The sequence below is a fragment of the Chelonoidis abingdonii genome, chromosome 20 (assembly GCF_003597395.2).
Source record: "Chelonoidis abingdonii isolate Lonesome George chromosome 20, CheloAbing_2.0, whole genome shotgun sequence".
Classification (NCBI taxonomy): domain Eukaryota; kingdom Metazoa; phylum Chordata; order Testudines; family Testudinidae; genus Chelonoidis; species Chelonoidis abingdonii.
In genome coordinates this window covers 21,101,356-21,120,318 of record NC_133788.1, presented here as the reverse complement: position 1 = coordinate 21,120,318, position 18,963 = coordinate 21,101,356, and the positions used below count along the sequence as shown (strand labels likewise).

Here is an 18,963-nt window from a genome sequence, read left to right as displayed (position 1 = left end):
TGGAGGCTCCAGCTCCTCCCTGGACCTACTCGGCCGGCTGCTCCCTCCCGCTGTGCTCCGAGGTTCGTAGTTCAAGGGTCATCGCAGCCCAGGGCCTACCTGTCTGGCGCTGGATTTACCTCTCAGGTGGCTGCTGCTGCTGCCCCAGGCCCTCCAGCCCTTGCCTGCCATGGGAGCCCAGAGCTAGTTGGACCTGTGCCTTGGCACTGCCTGTGAATGGGGCAGAGACCTGGGCACCTCTCAGGTAGAGCCACGCTGCCGATGGAGAGACGAGTAACCAAGAGCCACCCCAGGGAGCAGGGCTGAGTCTCTGCGCTGGACCCTATTTGCTGCCTGTGTGCTGGGCATTTACTCGGGCAGCAGGTGGACTGAACGCACCCCAGTGGTGCAAGAAGTTGCATCCGCCACAGGACAACACAAATGATGGCTGATAACCAAGCTATAGGTCTGAGTCCATGCACCACACCTGGACCTGTGTGTGTGTTGGGCATAGATCTGGGCACCACCTCAGTTAAGGCTGCCTTGGTAATAGAGACAGAGCAAGGGCAAACCTTGACCCAGAGCTGTTCAAGGGAGACAGAGGCACAGGCTGATAGCCCAGCTGCTGGAGCACAGGTGAGACATAAGCAGTCACATTGCAAGGTAGCTCAAGACAGAGGCATTGGGTTTCACCAACACAGCTTTGTGCCACCATGTCATGTCAGCATCAATGACTTATCAGCATTGTTTTAATGACTTGCAGGATGCTGCTTGGCTCTTTGGGGGGCGGGAAGGGAAAGGAGGCAAACCAGGCTGCGGTGGTGGCATGTGTGTCTGTCTGTATATCTGAAATCTAATTTAAAATACTTCTCTTGTGTTGTATGGAAAAAGCTAAGCCAAGTAAGAGTAAAACAGTCTGTTTCTAGAAGGTTCAGTTTTTAAAAAATCAATGGTTAGGTACCTAAATGGTTAGTCAAATGAAGACAAATTTAGTGCTGATTGATGTTTCTGGCTGTCTTGTAATCAGTGTACAGTGGTGGGGTAGCCGTGTTGGTCCCAGGATATTTGCGAGACAAGGTGAGTAAGGTAATATATTTTTATTAAGTTGTCCAATAAAAGATATTACCCCACTCACCTTGTCGCTCTACTATAGGCAATGAATACGTTTTTCCTAATGATTTGTGGCATTTCAAAACAGACATAGCTCTGAGCAATTTCTGAGATGGCACCATAGTTAGCTGCTGTAGCGGACTTGGCTCTAGCATAATCGAGTGAATTTACAGCCCAAACCCAAGTTATGTACTTTGCCTGAGAATCTAGAAAACAGTAGAAAGCCCAGATACTTAGATCATATATTTATCAGAACCTTAGAAAAACTTAAAATAGATTTTTCGCTGCACCTTGATCTTGTATGTGATGCTGCTTCACAGGGAACAGAAGCAAACTGCCCTAACCCATTTTGCACTTTACTTCGGGATACAATCATTAACTTCATCAGTAGGGCATCTTAAGGGGCTTTTGGTCCATTGTGTCTACTGATACAACCAGGCAAAAAACAGGGCAGAAAGATGGAGGGTACATCTCTATGCTCTTAATGAACTTGTTAGGATGCTAGGCCTTGACTTTTGTAGTAGTAAAGGCAGGGACTACAGTAATACTAATAATAATAACAGCAGGTAAATATCATCTTTGTTTATACAATCAAAGTTATATGTTAATAGAATAATTCATACGTATTTGTGTGTGGGTAATTAAACTTTAGTTTTTAGCATATATTTAGCCCCAAATCATCTAAATTAGTGTGTGTTGAAACTTTGAACTATGTGGTAGTAACTCGGTAATTCAACTATAGTAACAGTATATTGTTAAGCTAAATAATAGATGGTGTTCACTTCTAACTACTGTATCACTGCTTAAGTAAATTCTGTACATGAATCTAGTAGATTATGTCTCAGCACCCTCATAGCTGATTTTATGGTTGCAGGGGATGGAGCAAGATGTCCAGAAAATAATAAAAGCCTTGAATGAATGCCTTGCGGCTTTTCCCCAGGAGCACCTTCAAAGGGTTAGTCGCATTGGTATTTCAGGACAAATGCATGGGATTGTGTTTTGGAAAACAAACCAAGGTAATGTCCATCTTTTCACGTTTGCTATAAATATTGTAGTGTAGAAGCTAAATGGCAGAAAGCCATGGAAGATGGATCTGTTGATGTTGGAAATCATTTTTAGTTCTGGAATAATCTGTAGAAAACTGCCATAAAACATCTTAATGATTTATGAAATATAATGGTCAGGAAAAGTCCTGTTAAACATGCATTTCTTCTTAAATGTAGTAGATGGTCATTTACAACCACTCATTCCATTTAACCATGTTCTTTGTTGACATACTAATTAAGGATCTGATGTGAGTGAGTAGTCCCAGTGAAGTCAACAGGGCTATTCACAAGTGAGGAAGGTTTTGCACGATTGGGATTCAGAAAGGAATTGGGCCTTTAGTGTTATCTATCAATTGTCCTCTGTTTGTTACCGAATGACATGTGCTTGTGGAACACACAGTACTCTTTATCCCATTCCCCACATGAGCTATTTTAATAGTTGTTGCCCAGGGAGTTGTCTGAATACCTGTCAGTAATTCCTCTTCAGCAGAGAGGTTACTGAGTCTATCTTGCTATGAAAAGTTAGCTAGCCTTACACTCTATGGAAATGTACATAGCATTATCCATACTGCTCTGCTCTGGAATGTTGTTTTTAAAGATTCCAGTTTGAATGCAAAATACAAGGAGCAAAATTTAATAAGTATAATATTTGAATTGACGTCAGATGTTTTTTAAAAAGCCCAAAACGTTTAAATGAAATGGTTTTCTGATAAGCCATAGATAACAGATGCACAATACTCTTATTGCTGTTGACTCTGAGTATCTGGGAAATGGAAATGCAATTATGTATGTGTAATTAGCTGTAGGATTAGCAATCCAAGTCACAAGCAAACAAATCGACCTCTGTGACTTATTCACATAGGCCACAATTCTGCAAATACTCAAGTAAATATGTAGCTGCATGCATTTGTTTACAAGATTAGGGTTTTAGATTGTAAACTCTGTAGGGCAGGGATTATAATATAGATTTTTCTCAGCTACACTGGTATAAATCCATTGAGGTCGGGGCATTACTCCAGATTTCAGAATCTGGTTCCATGTCTTTATTTTCTCTCTAACTCACAGTGCACTCCTGTAGCTATTATTATTGCTTAATGTTGAACTCCCTAGTTGAAGCAGAGATTTGCTGTAGACCATAACTGATTTTCCAAAAGTACTGGTCATTGTCTGTCAGATAATGGCAGGATCTCAATTGCTTTAAGAGATCCTGAACTATTCACCACTGTGATTTTATTTTAAATACTAAAACCATCTTCAAGAAGTATATCCAAGGGCTGATGGATTAATGGGTCTGTTGCCTACTTTTTAGCTGTCCCATGAGTGCTGCATAACAAAACCTCACGACTCCATCAGCCGCATCAATTTTCATGTAGAGGTGCTTAATCTTTCATTTCAGAAAGCCACATGTCACTTTTTGTTTTAAATTTCTGTATTCAACAAAATGAAAGAGAATGTTTGTTTGCTGTCACTACTTTGAGTGGATTAAATGAAACCGCATACGCTATATTGCAAATTACATTTTAATAGCATCCTTTAGGGTTAGCTTTGTGGTTAATAATAGGTCTTAGAATCAATTTTAAAACTAGAAAAATAGATGAAGTGAAAATACAGTTGAAATAGACTTAAAGGAACGGGTGTCAAAGGAAATAAGATAGAAATGGACTTTGGACACTTCGCATAATACTTTTAACTTTTACATTTTATTTAAAGTTGCTCTGGGTGAGAGTGAAGTTCAGGAGCTGTATCAAAGTTTCAATTCAGGCTAGTGGAGACACTGGTCATCATAGAATGATGCCTTCTGCTGTGCTTGGTATAAGCTCCCTCTCTGCCAGTGTGGCTTAACTTATACGGGTGAGAGCCTCACTCCCACTGAGGCTTCTTTATGCTATGTAAAAGGGCTGGAGCAGTGTAAAGGGTCCATAAAAGCCCTCTATCTGGCTAGGGGATGACTTCCCCAGCACAGGAACTGTGGAAGGCAGCTGTAAGGCTGCCTTCCTAGGACTCCTTCACAAGGCTCAGTGTAGGGAACACACTGGGATGGGGTTGAGGGCACAGAAGTGGAACATCAGCATGCAGTGTCGAGATTCTGGGTGGCTGGCATAATTTAGACTGGCCCCTCCAGGTGGCCTAGGATTGTGAGGGTGCAAAGGTAACTTAGAAGCAGCACAGAATCCTACCTTTTGTATTTAAAAGGAACAAGGTAGGGAGTACCTGGCAATGAAGCTAAAAAATAATATTGAATCAATATAAAGCCTAATGAAGGAGTCCACCTTTTCTATGAGGCTGTGTTACAGAACTAGGATGTTCTATGAGGTTATGTTACAGCGCTAGGATGCCATATACTCTTTACTGCTTGGCGGTTACATGTCCCTATAGATAGTTACATCTGGATTTATCAAGCAATAATATAAGTGGCACTTTGTATTAAAAAATAGACATAATCATGAACTATCTGTCGTATGAAATTGAGCCCAACGTTAGAGCTAGTATAGATATTTCTAGGCTAGAAAATGACAAATCCAAGTCACAGTCTTAAAATTTGGGCTCAAGTGATTGATGGATTCCAGGGCAGAAGGGATTATTGTGATCATCTAGTCTGACCTCCTATATAACACAGGTCATTCAACTTTTGCAAAATAATACCTAGAGCATATCTTTTAGAAAAACTTCCAATCTTGTTAAAATTGTCCGTGATGGAGACTCCACTATGACACCTGTTAAGTTGTTCTAATGGTAATTACTCTCATTGTTCTAAAAATAAATAAATTACACCTTATTTCCAGTCCAAATTTTTCTAGCTGCAACTTTCACTCATTGGATTGTCATCTTATATCTTTCTCTGCTAGATTGAAGAGCCCATTATCAAATATTTGTTCCCCAGACCTGTAAACTGTAATCAAATCCCCCTGAACTCTCTCGTTGTTAAGCTGTGTAGACTCCTTGAGTCTCTCACTATGAGATTTTCTTTTTTGTAGTCCTTTAATTTGTTTTTGTGGCTGTCTTCTGAACCTTCTCCAATTTATTAACATTCTTCTTAATTTGTGGACATCAGAACTGGACATGGTATTCCAGCAGCAGTCGTACCAGTGCCAAATACTAAGGTAAAATAACCTCTCTGCTCCTACTCAAGATTCCCCTCTTTATTCAAGGATTGCATTAGCCCTTTTAAAAAGAACAGGAGTACTTATGGCACCTTAGAGACTAACAAATTTATTTGAGCATTAGTCTCTAAGGAGCCACAAGTACTCCTGTTCTTTTTGCGGATACAGACTAACATGGCTGCTACTCTGAAACCTGTCAAATTAGCCCTTTTGGCACCACATTGAACTGGGAGCTCATATGCACTACTTCCCAGGATAGAGTCCCCCCCTCTTGTAAGCACGCCTACATTCTTTGTTCCTAGATGTTCTACATTTAGCCACATTAAAACGTGTAGCATTTGCATGCAGTTCTAACAGACCTTTTTCCCCCACTTCTCAGGGTGCTGCACGTTTTTGGTGGGTCATGCTCAGTTTAAAATGTGACATTCTGTCTTATCTCGATCATTACCTGTGCCTGTTCGTATGGATATTATGGTCACTAGGCGGACAGAACTAAATCCTATGGACAGCATGTTTTTTCCTTCATCTCAGGGTAACTGGTTTTATGGCAGATTATTCAGGGCTGGAAAACATGGTTGGTTAGTTTGACTATAGTCATTACTAGCATTTTTTGAAGTGTTAAATGTGTCTCTGTAGAATAATTTGAGTCACAGGAGTTGAAAGGTGCCAGACCAACTGCAGTTAATTATGCGGTGCTTCTCAAATACTGCTGATTTCAGGTTGCAGATGGACCAAGAGTGGAACTGGTCACACCTTTCAGCCTGGAGAAGTCAGTCATCTGATTACGTGGCAAGATGGCCGCTGCAGCAGCAGTTTCCTCTCTTCTCTTCCTCAGCCACAGTCACATCTCAGCTTGGCTACAGGATTTGGATGTGCCACAATCTACTGGTATTTGAAGAACAGGTAGAAGCCTGTAACTTGAGCTATATTCATTAGATTTTCTGTATCATGCCGTTTCATTAGCAGTTTCTTGGCTAGAATTTAAACCACAGTCAATGTTCTTGTAGAAGGCTAATACCGGTTCAGGGTCCACAGCTGTGTATTTCTTCCTGTCCATCATAATGCACCAGCAGGAGGAGACTTGTGAGATGAAGTAGAACTTCCCTTTAATTATAATATTAATTAAATGGCTGAAGATCATTTCAAATGGAAGTATTAAACATTAACCCATATACAACTGAGTTTGTGATATTCTCTCATCCTTCTAATAAAAAAATACCACAGAACACTTAACAAGAAAAGAAACACCTCTGGTTATACATGAACGGAAACATTATCAGTTAATATAGTTTGAACCCTATAGTTGTGCCTTAAGCATAGTTCCTATATATACTTATGAAAATCTAAAATATGTTGGGAGTTGCTTTGGGCCAATTCCTGCAACATGCTAAAAGAATTAGGCCCTACATTAGCTGCTGTTCCCTTCCCTCTTAGGCACTAAGCAGTCCTACCATGCCTCTGATGAGGTTTTATACATAATCTGCTGGGTTGTCATATGCTTTGCATGGGATGCAGTTTTTAATTTACAACTTGCCTTCAGCCATAGCAGGGTGTGGAATCCACAAAACCTTTGCGTAGATTCTGAAACCATTTCAGCTTCAATAAGCTATTACATTTCCCAAAGTGTCACTGTCTTCCACATCAGGTAGAAGTTCAGTTTTGCTAAAAGAAATAAAAGACTCTTTTGATCTTGTATTCCTCCTGAAGTTTGTTTAGGTGGTATCTGGAACATGGCTGATCTCTGCACACTCATTTTTATACTGTTATTTTCATCCTTGGTACTTATGCTTTAATGCATATATTGAGCACCCTAATTCAACTGGATGGAATTAAGATTTTTTTCAGATGCTCCAAAGCTGAGAGCAGGACATCTCTGTGCAAGTATGGTGCTGTTTCTCTCTTTATAACAGGCTCTGCAGCTGTGTACTTTGCCACAAAGAACTTGTGTATTAAAACTGTTTCCCCCATCTCCCTGTAAGATTGGGTATTGTGCATAGTAACACACCATAAATCCAATTCCATGGAAAAACTAGGACTTGATCACTGAGGCAGCCCTTATAGTTGGTTCTGTGCAATTTTGATTGTGAGACTCTGTGTTTCTAAAGTGCTGCTGTCACTTCAGAGAAATCTTGTCTTTTATAAAGGATGCAGTTACTGATGGGAAAGAGTCAATGTAATACTTTACTAATATTAAGGAGCCTTAGGAGTTACTCCTCATTGTCTTTACTTAATATTGTGCTGCATCATGTGACTTTTGTGGCACTATTTATTTCCTTTTCTACACTGCTAGGAATTCAGTAATACTCATCTGCAACAGTGTAATGAAGTTTTATTGCAAAGTAACAATTCACTGAAGAACTTTAGACACACTTTTTTCCAATTTTTCTTCAATAAGCAGTTTTTTTTTTTGTTTTCCCTCAGTCACTCACTGTTAAATCACTCTTACAGTAAACCTCAAGTATCCTATTCAGAATGTTTGGAAAAGATCTAATTGTATTATTGGCCTCAGAACCAGGTGCTAATGAAGTAACTGCAGTATTGGAGGTAGACAGTAGGGTTAGTTGAATTTTTTTCTTGAAAGGTTTTTTTATCAAAAAAAAAAAAAAAAGCATTCTTTGTTAATATCAAAACAAATTTTTGCAGGGAAATGTCTAATTTCTATTAAATTTTTGAGTTGCCAAAAATGATTTTTTTTCCCCTTAATTCAGATTTTGGGTTTTTCTATAAAAAAAAGTTTTGGATAAAAACAATTTTTGTAGTGTTTTTTGTTTTGTTTTTGTGGGGAGAAAAAGGGTTTCCTAACCAGCTCTAGTGGAGCTCTTCTTTTCTAAGGATTTCTCTCATTCAGTTAATTAACATATGTTTCCAGATGGTTTCTTTTGTCATGTGTTTTCAGTTTTGTCCTGAATATCAACTATAAATGGAAACTGTTAGCACGTGGATGTTTAACAAAGCAGCTGTTGTTTTGTTGTTGTTTAAATAGCCCAGATTTTCTGAAGCCTTATGATGCAGCTGGTACCGTCCACGACTACGTGGTTGCCATGTTGTGCGACCTGGAAAGGCCATTGATGTCCATCCAGAATGCTGCCAGCTGGGGATATTTTAATTGCAGAAGTAAAAGCTGGAATACTGAGATGTAAGTGACAGTCATTCAGTGGATTTTATTTGTCTGTCCTGGATAGTGTGAATACTCCTGTAGACCATTACTATGACGACAGCCCAGGCAGGGGGTGATTGAAAGATGCTCCCTCAAATGGTTGTTTGGCCCTTTGCTGAATGAGTCTGTGTGACTCACTCCAGTTTGTGGTGGGCAAGTACATCACATAAAACCTCATCACTGTTGGCTGTCACTGGCACTGTCAATTTTAGAAACCCTAAGAGAAGGCGTTATTGGCTGACTCAGCAAAGAGGCCATGGATACTGAATTTATTTGCTTCCTTCCTGCCAGGGTTCTCTCTAGGGCATGGATGAGGTACAGTGGTGGGACAGAGTGGGTCAGCTGTCCATGCTATAGTTACATGCTGGTTAAAGAGAATTTCACTGTTCAGTGCCTTCAGCTGAGCTCTTTCATAAACATTAAAATTCACTTACAGTGTCATTTAAAAGGTGTCAGGCTACCAGGCATTTTGATGAGACCTCAGTTTTATTCTTTTTTTTTTTTTTAAATGACTTGCTCTTTCAGGGAGTGGAGTCCGAGGCCCTATACATTTCAGGGATCAGTTTGGGCCACGACTCCAGGGTGAAAAGATCTTCTAACAGTGAAGGTAAAATACTTTCTAGCCCATCGAAAGAGTAACAGAAGCTTGGATTTGTCTCACTGAAGTTTTTCTGACTTGAAGTAGTGGTTGTAGTGAAGTAGCCTGTACTCACATTGAAGTTTGTTTGTTTAAGAAGCTTGTTGTAGCTAACATGGGGGGAGGAAGAGGAATAGCTCAGTGGTTTGAGCATTGGTCTGCTAAACCCAGGGTTGTGAGTTCAATCCTTGTGGGGGCCACTTAAGGATCTGGGGCAAAAATCAGTACTTGGCCCTGCTAGTGAAGGCAGGGGGCTGGACTCAATGACCCTTCCAGTTCTATGAGATAGGTATATTTCCATATATATTCTAACATTTTCTCATTTGTTTTTGACCTGCTAACCCTCTGCATGAGAGTTTCCTGGGAGCCAGTGTTCTTTGGCACTTGAAAATTGGTTATGTCTGTTCTTTTGATTGTCCCTTATCATACTGCTTGGCTATGTAACTTTGGTGGTTTGAACACGTGATCCCTGGTAGATCAAATCAAGGATAAATGTAGGTGGATTTATTTGCTATTCTGTACAAAACTGTTTTAGTTTTTAGCCAACACAGCCAATGGAACTGGAAGTCTGAACTTGTCCAAGGCAGAGCTAATTGAGTGGGCAAAAGATTCTGTAAACCCAGCAGCCACAAGCATGTGGTCAGGTCACCTTGTGACCTCAGGGATGTTCACATAGCCAGGTTGCATGCTGTAGTATTGACGTGTGTGTGTGTGTGTGTGTGTGTGTGTGTGTGTGTGTGTGTGTGTGTGTGATAAAATTTTGTTTTGGTTGCAGTTTGAGAGAATCTGGCTTTCCCGTTGACTTGCTTCCTGAAGTGGGTGACCCTGGTGACATTGCAGGAAGGATGCTCCATGACTGGCATGGAATACCAAAGGGAACGGAAGTGGGAATTGCTCTGGGAGATTTTCAGTGCTCTGTTTATTCTTGTATGACTGAGAGGACTGATGCAGGTATTATTATACAGCTGGGACACGACAACTACAATTGTTACGAACACTTCAGGAATAGAGGTTGTTCATAACTGAATGAAACATGGTTGTTCTTTCAAAAGTTTACGACTGAACATTGACTTAATACAGCTTTGATACTTTATTCTGCAGAAGAAAAATGATACCTATAACCATCTTAATTTGAATGAAACAAGCACAGAAACAGGTTCCTTGCCTTGTGAAATCTTTTTTTTAAACTTTGCCTTTATTTTGTTTTAGTAGTTCAGGTTTAGCACAGTACTGTATTCTTTTGTCTCTGCTGCTGCCTGATTGTGTACTTCTGGTTCGAAATGAAACATGTGGTTACCTGGTCAGTTTGTAACTCTGTTGTTTGTAACTCTGAGGTTCTATTGTAAGACCTTTCAACAGGTCTGAGTGCCATTTTCTAGTCCATGAAAGGACTAATAAAGTTTTTCCATTAATACCATAGCACTCTTTTGCCTGACTGTTCCTAGCCCAGTATTTATATTGTGCACAACACCACAGTATGTGGATAACTTATTTTCCTCTTTCAGGGTAGCTTGCTAAAAGATTAAATCTTTTCTTTCTTGTGTTGTAGTTCTCAATATCAGCACCTCTGCTCAGCTGACAGTCCCCATGCCCTTGGGATTCCAGCCTCCAGAGACACCAGATTCCTTGTCAGCTGTTGCCTATTTTCCTTATTTTGATGGTAACTATCTGGCAGTGGCAGCATCACTCAACGGAGGAAATGTACTGGCAACATTTGTGGATATGTTGGCACGCTGGATGGCGGAGTTGGGTAAAGTATTTTGGGGACAGACAAGGCTTAATATGGGAGTTGGTCAGCAAGATATGAGGGACTGAGTCAAAGCAACGAGTCTTGTACAGTAGTGGTTTTCAACCTGTCGTCTGCACCTCCATTCAGAATTATGTAGGGGTCTGCAAATGAAATAAGGTTGAAAACCACTGTTGTACAGTATGTGTCATCTGAGCAAAAATCATATAGCATGTGATTCGTTCCCACTGTAGTGCTAGAATTTCGTACAACAATTAGGGGACACTTTGAGAACAACACTAACTGGAGTCTGCATTTGGATTGTGTCAGGGTTTTGTTTTTGTTTTTTTTGTTTCAAGCACTTGATTGACTGTGAGAATATCTTTGTGGGTTCCATTTCAGAAGGAAACATTTTCAAAGGAAAATTATAGGTCAATAAATCAGAAGTAAATCACTAATTTCCATGTTCATAGTCTAGAAAGAGTGACTTGATTATGTTAATTGCCTTGAGTTGCAGTTTTCACAGAACTTTAAATGCTTAATGGACTTTAAAGAGCCAGATTTAGCGCAGTATCATGCAAAACAATCACATCATTTCCCCAAAGTGCTTTAAAATGTGTTGTCACAACTTCTTTGATATCCTCCCCTTGAGTTGTCTTAATGCAACAGTAATTCTTCTAAAATCCTTCCAGCCAATGTTTGAGTGACCTTTGCCCTGTCAGCACAGAAGGTGGATATGATTGCCCCTATTAAGAAAAAGTCACTAGTTGGTTGGTTTCCAAACATGCAAGATTACCTTTACTGTTGCTTTTTCATTTAAATTGAGCCAATAGCTAATGTTTCAGAGAAAACTGTTCCATTACCAGAACTGCAGTGTTTATAATGAGAAAAGACTTCTTGGATCAAAATACTTTGGATGAAGAGGTTCGTATTCCTGCAAAAGTGATCTCCTTAGGGACAGGAGAAGCCAAATACACAGTGTTCTGTTGAGCCAGCATACACCACTGAAACAGCCCCCGGCATCAGTAGCATACTTTTTAAGTCTCCAGCATTCATCTCTGACAGCTGAAAGGGACACCAGGCTGACAAAATTAATAACACCATTTCCTTTTGACAGGGTGTGAAGTTCTGGAGTCCAATATCTATATACAAATGATCAACGCAGCCTTGGCCCAAAATGATACCAGACTCTCAATCTGCCCAACTATATTTGGAGAAAGGCACATGCCTGAGCAACTTGCTTCAGTGACTAGTATCACTGCTTCCGATCTCTCTCTGGGTCACGTAACCAGAGCTTTGTGCCATGGGATCATTCAGAATCTGCATTCCATGTTGCCATTTCAGCACCTGAAAGAGGCAGAAGTGAAGAGAATTCTGGGAAGTGGAAGTGCCCTTTCCAGGAATGAGGTGCTAAAGCAAGAAGTGGAGAAAATTTTTCCATTTCCTGTGATCTATGGAAAGGATGTGGATGCAGCCGTGGGTGCTGCTATGGTGATGCTGCACAGAAGATATAAACCCATAGTTCAGGATTGTCTGATATAAAGTTTTTTTCTGGACATATCAGCACTTTCTTTCTGTTTCCTCATCATTCCTGATGTTGCTTTTGATCTACCATCCCACTCAGTATGGAGAAGAACAGCTTGCATTAATGTCCCTCTCCAATTCCAAATGTACTCAGGATCCTGCATGCCCTTACATTGTCATTCCTAATTGTTGATCAAGAGCTAATTATCACATGAAATTTGTCTGCGTGAAGGGAAAAGCTCCATTAAATTTGGGTTGAAGATAATACTTCATCACAGGCTTATTTTCCTGTTAGGAAAGAATCCTAGGCTGGCTAAGAAGAGCCAGTGTCTGTTGGTAATGGCATCTGTAGCCTTTGTAACAGATGTTTTGTGGTTAAACTCTCTCTTTCCATATATATGTGCAACACAATGGGGCCTAAAGGTGCTACTGTAATACAAATAAAATAATAATTTACCATATCTTATACACTGAAGAGTGTGTGTGTGTGTGTGTGTGTGCCTCTCTGTCTCTCTCTCTCTCTGAAGGGCTGAGCACCTTTTTGGCTCTTAAGTAACAGTAAAATGTTAGAAGGGAAGGTTATAGGATCAGTGAAGTACATTGCTGCTGATCCAAGTTAGATTCATGACTAGCTCGTATAATGACTTCAGTGCTCGCGCGTCAGAGTGCAGATTGGTTACCAGCTTGGGGTCAGGAACGTATTTCTCTCATGTTTTAATGCACAGTTATTTACACTAGTGTGTGTGGAGTGGAGCTTCCCCGGAAGAATTCAGCATTGGCAGGATATTTGACTAGATGGTTCACTGGGCTTTTCTTTTGTTCTAGAAAGGTTATAGTAATGCTCCTGATAGATCCATTCCCCTCTCTTCTTACCACAGTTCTTGCCAGTGAGAGGTGAAATGTGCTCACGTGTGTCAGCCCAAGAACGTCCTTTCCGTTTTCTTTGTGTTCTATTTTAAGGAGTTTATAACTCTCTGCCTTTTATATATTGAAAGGAACCAACCCTTGGCATAGCAACTTGCAGGCTAGATTTAAAATCTTTTTTCAGTTTTGAGCATTGTTCATGTGAACTTGCCATAAGTCTCTGGGTTTCTATCCCATGTGCCATGGTCCTAAAGCACCCCACTGATCATTGTACCCTCTCCCTTATTTTAAGGTAAAAGCATTTGTATTTTATTTCATCATCCAGGAGAAGTTGGACATGCATTTCCTTACTTGAGAGAGAGGGAAGTAAATAAAGTGTTTTCATATTATCTGGGTACAATTTTATTAACTAGAAGCATCTGTTTTAACTGAAATTTGGACCTGTATATCCATCTTGTTCATTAGCAACATCAGGACTGACTCATATTGTCTTAATGAGAAATCTGCTTCCTATCCCAGAGCTCTAAATCCACAGACTTTAATTAAAGTGATGGATTAATCCCCTGCCTTCTCATGACCAATCTTTTCCATGTGGTGGGTAAAGAGCCATTGGTGTAATCAGGAAATACAGACAAAGTGTAGGACATAAGAACAGCCATACTGGGTCAGACCAAGGTCCATCTAGCCCAGTATCATGTCTTCTGACAATGGCCAATGCCTAGTGCCCCAGAGGGAATGAACAGACCAGGTAATCATCAAGTGATCCTTTCCCTGTTGCTCATTCCCAGCTTCTGGCAAACAGTCTAGGGACACCATCCCTGTCCATCCTGGCTAATAGCCATTGATGGACCTATCCTCCATAAATTTGTCTAGTTCTTTTTTGAACCCTGTTATTGTCTTGGCCTTCACAACATCCTCTGGCAAGGAGTTCCACAGGTTGACTGTGTGTGGTGTGAAAAAATACATCCGTTTGTTTGTTTTAAACCTGCTGTCTATTCATTTCACTTGGTGGCCCCTAGTTCTTGTGTTATGAATAGTTGAAGGCTATGGTAAAACACCCTATTTTGTAGCACTTTGTTTTAATTTTGCTGGTTATATTGTATTTGTGCATCAGCAGATCTTCCCTTTTTTGAATGGTACTGCCAGGAGCCAATAACATTTCCCCTTCAAAAACTAGGTCTTTGCAGCCGCCACTTATTAATCCTTGAATCCAGCTGAGCCAGTTTCAGGGAGCTGGTAAAATCTGGAATATGGCTCATTACTGTGCTTCATCAAGACAAGAATTTCCCTGATTAATAGACTCATAGACTTTAAAGTCAGAAGGGACCATCATCATCTAGTCTGACCTCCTGCACATTGCAGGCCACAGAACCTCACCACTCCACTCCTGTAATAAATCCCTAAACTGTGGGTGAGTTACTGAAGTCCTCAAATCATGATTTAAAGATTTCAAGTTACAGAGAATCCACCATTTACCCTAGTTTAAACCTGCAAGTGACCCATGCCCTATGCTACAGAGAAAAGCAAACCTCCCCCAAGGTCTCTACCAGTCTGACCTGGAGGAAAAATTCCTGCTCCAAATATGGGCATTAGATAGACCCTGAGCATGTGGGCAAGACCCACCAGTCAGACACCTGGGAAAGAATTCTCTGTAGTAACTCAGAGTCCTCCCCATCTACTGTCCCATCACCAGCTGTGTTTGTTAACGCTCCTAGCATATCCCTTGTCACTTCTGTCGTCTTTTGCCACCTGATGAGAGAGGATGTTTGGTGAGTAAAATTCATTCCTGTGTGCAGAATTTACTTGAGACCTATGCACCATTTAAGCCTCAGATATACGTAGGACCCATTGCACAGGGGTAAACTTCACTATTTTATTATTTATATGCTGCAGCAAGTATACTGATCACTCTATATGATACATCCAAACCAGGTCCTGGCCCAGTGTAATACAAACACACACAGTATTTAGGACAACAGTTGAGGCACGGGAAGGTGCAGAGTCCTTAGTAGGTGAGGCAAGAGCAGGACAGTAGCATCTTCAGGAGAAAAGGAGATCAGAAGAGGAGGGGAGGCGCTTGATGCACAAGAAATGGGAGGATGTTCCAAAAGTGTGCATCCATGGGGTGAAAAGGGTCAGAGAAAGCCTGAAGCCAGGAATGGGAGATGGAGACAAAGAAGCACTTAGCAAAAAGAGATGGGGCATGAGACATGGTCACAGCGCCTCAGGGGTGTCGTTTTTTTTGGAAGTAAAAGGCAGTAATAGGGATAATTATGACTCTGAAAATCTAGCTACTGCAGCTGAAGCACTTAACTCTCCTTCCTCATAGTCACATCCAGCTTTTCAGAACTATCTTAGTGAATAGTCCAGCATAATGAGGTTTACTGGATGTTTCAGTATGCATTGTAATTTTGTTGTGTTGCTGAGACTAATTGCTGTCTTAACTCACAGCAATATGTAGAGCGAGGATGCGAGAGGAAATACAGCCCTGTGGTGGGGGCACTAGTGGGGGACTTGAGACCCATGTTCAATTCCCTGCTTTGCCGCAGGCTTTTCAGGCAAGTCACTTGATCTCTCTATTTGTCTGTAATACAACCATAATGGGGGCCATGTTGTACTCGCTCTCAAAACACTTGTTCTCTAGTTATTCCCTCCATTGTAGGTAGATACCAGTAGGCTTGGACCTCACTGCTGTTCTCCATTGTTCAGATATAGTAGGCCTGATTATGTACTTTTCCTATGCTTGTGAAAAATCTGGAGTGACTCTCTTGAACTGGACTTACCCCCATGTAAGTGGGATCAGAATTCAAGCCACTTTGGCCAGCCCCTCCAGACTTATGCTGAATGCACCTCATCTGACCTGGAGAATCTAGCCTGTTTACACTGGTGTAAGAAAGATCAGAACTGGGCCCTAACCTGCCATTATTATTTAATTTAGGCTCTTCAAAAAATCATCCATTGTGAAATTGGCTTATACAGCAATTGACACTGTTGAAAAGCTTTGGTATGGTGTGCATTTTGATACAAAACTGCAGTGCTTCATCTGTCCTCAGGAATTGCCTAGAATTCTGTTTTGACTTTTGTACAGATGTAAGATCTGTCAAATGCTGCCAGATCTATCAAGGAGGGAATAAGTATGTCAAACGTTTTATCAGAACACAGTTTGCTGATAATAGCAGAGAAGCTGAAGAAAAACTGTCACACTGAAATGTTCATGTTGCCCTTTTTTCTTATCTACAAGTGCTGGGTACATTTCAGTTCCGCCCCCCGCGCCCTTGGAATCAGTAAACCTTAGCCCTTCCTTCAGCAATTGTGAGCTCATCACACAAAGCTGACAAACAGCCACTACAGTTCTAGGAGATTTTACTTTATATGACACTTCCTTTGGGTTATCTGTGGCAATGTGGTATCTTGCATAGCAATCTGCTAGGCAGAGGCCTAGCTGCAAAATCAATTAGGGATCGTGCTGCCTTATGTCCTTCAATATGTGAATCGTTCCCATAGCAGACTTTATACTGGGGACAAGTGCCCAGGTTTGTTTGGTTTTGTTTTTAAGTAGAGGATCGATTTGATTCTAAAGACATTTTGTTGGAAACTTGCCTCCAGTGACTCCCCTGAGCAAAACATAAATAGGATAAGCTGTAGGTCACACATTCCTGCAGGCAAGCTCAGATTCTGCAGTCTTCCTCTTTCTTTTGTATGTGTTGTCCCCTCACTTCCCCTCAACCCTCTCTAGCTGTAACAAACTGCCACTGTCTCTGGTTTCATTCACTCCTCTGGCTGCTTTAATTTTCCTTTATGGATACATTGAGACTTTCTGTTTCCAGGATGTCTGAAATCTGGAGATGCATCTATGACCAAATATGGACACTGGGTGCTTGACTCTTCTCTTCTCCACTTGTTTAACTCCATTGACTTCAAAAGGAATTGCTCCAGATGTATTGTTGAATAAGCCAGAACAGAATCAAATCCTGCTGTTTGAATATAAACTCAAACTCTGATGGTCAGTGGTAGATCAGGTGCTAAATGCTCACCTGTTCAGGAAATGTACTTGTTCCTACAACCAAATATCTAGTTCACTTATCAAGTCCACGTCTGGGGAATCAGTGAAGAAGTAGTTCCTTCCAGTAGCACCAGCTGAGGATCTGGCCCATTGTTAATTTATGCTTAAGCATTAATAAACAGGCATTTTATTTCTTCTGAACAAAATGTCATAGGCTGTTTTGATGAATGTAATTACAATTTGCTGTGACTATTGCAGCATCCGTTTGCATACATCTTAAGGCCAGAAAGGGCCATTGTGATCATCTAGTATGATCTCCTGCAGCCCACAGGCCAGAGATTTCACCCAGTGATTCCTATATCAAGTCCAAAGCTTCTCTCTGGGCTAGAGCATATCTTTTAGAATTGCTTTGTCTTTGTAGCCCATTCCTTGGTGTAGATATCCTAGACAGAAGGACAGATTAATACAACTAGCCTGCCTGAGGTAAGGAAATACTTCAAGCGTTCAAACTGCACTTACATTAATTTTTCACAGCTGATTAATAATAAATGTATTATTTCAATAAAACGTGGTGTGTAAACAAATTAATAAAATGGTGTTTGGATTTTTTTAATTGGTTTTCGAAGTTCATCAACTCTATTTGTAGTCAAACTCTTCTTTGGATAGTATGTAGATTTTTATTATAACATCACTAACAGCCACTGCAAAGATGAACGATCTCAGAAAAGATCTCTACAAATTTTCACATTAAGTGATGTTTACAGCTGAACCACAAAAACTGACTTTCCCAGGCTGAATGTATCTGAAGAGGAAATCTGGAAAGGAGTATCCATTGCTAAATGTAATTTGAAAAAAAAAAATTGGGATTCTTGTAAAGAGCTTTGATACACTCTCGGGAATAGCGGCTGCTGTTACTTCTGCTTCCAAGATAGTTCTTAATTATTATATTAGTCAAGTTAATGTTCTAGTGCACATCCTCAGACTTACAAAACAATCAGAATGTAGAACAATCCTGCAGACAAACAAAGTGGAGGGAAGATCTGTGATGTTGCTCCAAACAAATCACTTACGAAGAGCGGACTCCTGAAAACTAAGGGGGAAAAAACTCCTGTAGATCAGAGTACTTATTGAGCCTGGATTATTTTGCAGAAGGTGGCATTTTTCTGGAGCTTTTGTAAGTCTTGCATGTATATTTGAATAGCATGCTTGTACATTGTTTGTAAATTACCCTTTGCTATTTATCACTAGCTGTGGTTCAATTGGAGGCTCTTATAAGCAATATTTTCATTTACCTTGTTGTATAGGATTGAATCTTGATATACACTGGATTAGAAGAGCCCAAATTAGGTACATTTTATCTGGATAGCACATGAGAAATTTAAAGACAATATCTTTCCAGTGAATTTTTAAGTCACTGTGGAAGATGCTTACATGAGGCTGAGTAGCTTTCCTGTCATTATTGAAGTTTCTACCAAGTGTTTTTAAAACTAAAGCTTTTGGAATGATGAAAATGGTTATGGCGTATTGATAAGGCAATGAGAGAGAGGTCAGTGTGCTGCTGCCTATACTCTACCTGTTCTGTGGAGAAATAAAGATCTCCAGGTTCCAGTCTGGCATTTTTGGCCAGATATACATTCACTTAAAGGAGACACCCCCACCCCCTCAAAGAAAAAAACCCATGATTATTTTGTTTGCAGTGTTTTTCATTCTTTAAACCCACTATTGATTATTTCAGGTAACATTGTATAGTTCTTAACTTTTCATTTACAGTTTGATATTAAAATACTTATTTTTTGCATTATTGCCTGTGTACAGA

General features: G+C 40.4%; 1 protein-coding gene across 3 annotated transcripts; it reads left to right on the top strand.

Moving 5' to 3' along the window:
• Window positions 1-61: 61 nt before the first annotated feature.
• Window positions 62-17,756, top strand: SHPK (sedoheptulokinase). Of its 3 annotated transcripts, XR_012654658.1 has the most exons (8): window positions 62-615; window positions 1,964-2,105; window positions 5,956-6,139; window positions 8,220-8,372; window positions 9,806-9,981; window positions 10,580-10,780; window positions 11,874-15,269; window positions 15,322-17,756. XR_012654658.1 is itself a non-coding variant. In XM_032785639.2 (7 exons), the coding sequence occupies exons 1-7, from the start codon at window positions 421-423 to the stop codon at window positions 12,296-12,298; spliced, it is 1,386 nt and encodes a 461-aa protein (XP_032641530.1). In that variant the 5' UTR covers window positions 62-420; the 3' UTR covers window positions 12,299-17,756. The 3 variants fall into 3 exon arrangements, 2 of the variants coding, with proteins under 2 accessions (XP_032641530.1, XP_032641521.1); XM_032785639.2 differs by having other exon boundaries at window positions 10,580-10,690; window positions 11,874-17,756; XM_032785630.2 differs by having other exon boundaries at window positions 11,874-17,756.
• Window positions 17,757-18,963: the final 1,207 nt, after the last annotated feature.

Bases quoted from the DNA above. Each gene is read 5' to 3' on its own strand.
- SHPK (XM_032785630.2), top strand. From the start codon at position 421: ATGATGGCTGATAACCAAGCTATAGGTCTGAGTCCATGCACCACACCT. The intron at 8,373-9,805 runs GTAAGTGACAGT...TTTTGGTTGCAG, and splicing joins AAAAGCTGGAATACTGAGAT to TTTGAGAGAATCTGGCTTTC. The intron at 9,982-10,579 runs GTATTATTATAC...CTTGTGTTGTAG, and splicing joins GACTGAGAGGACTGATGCAG to TTCTCAATATCAGCACCTCT.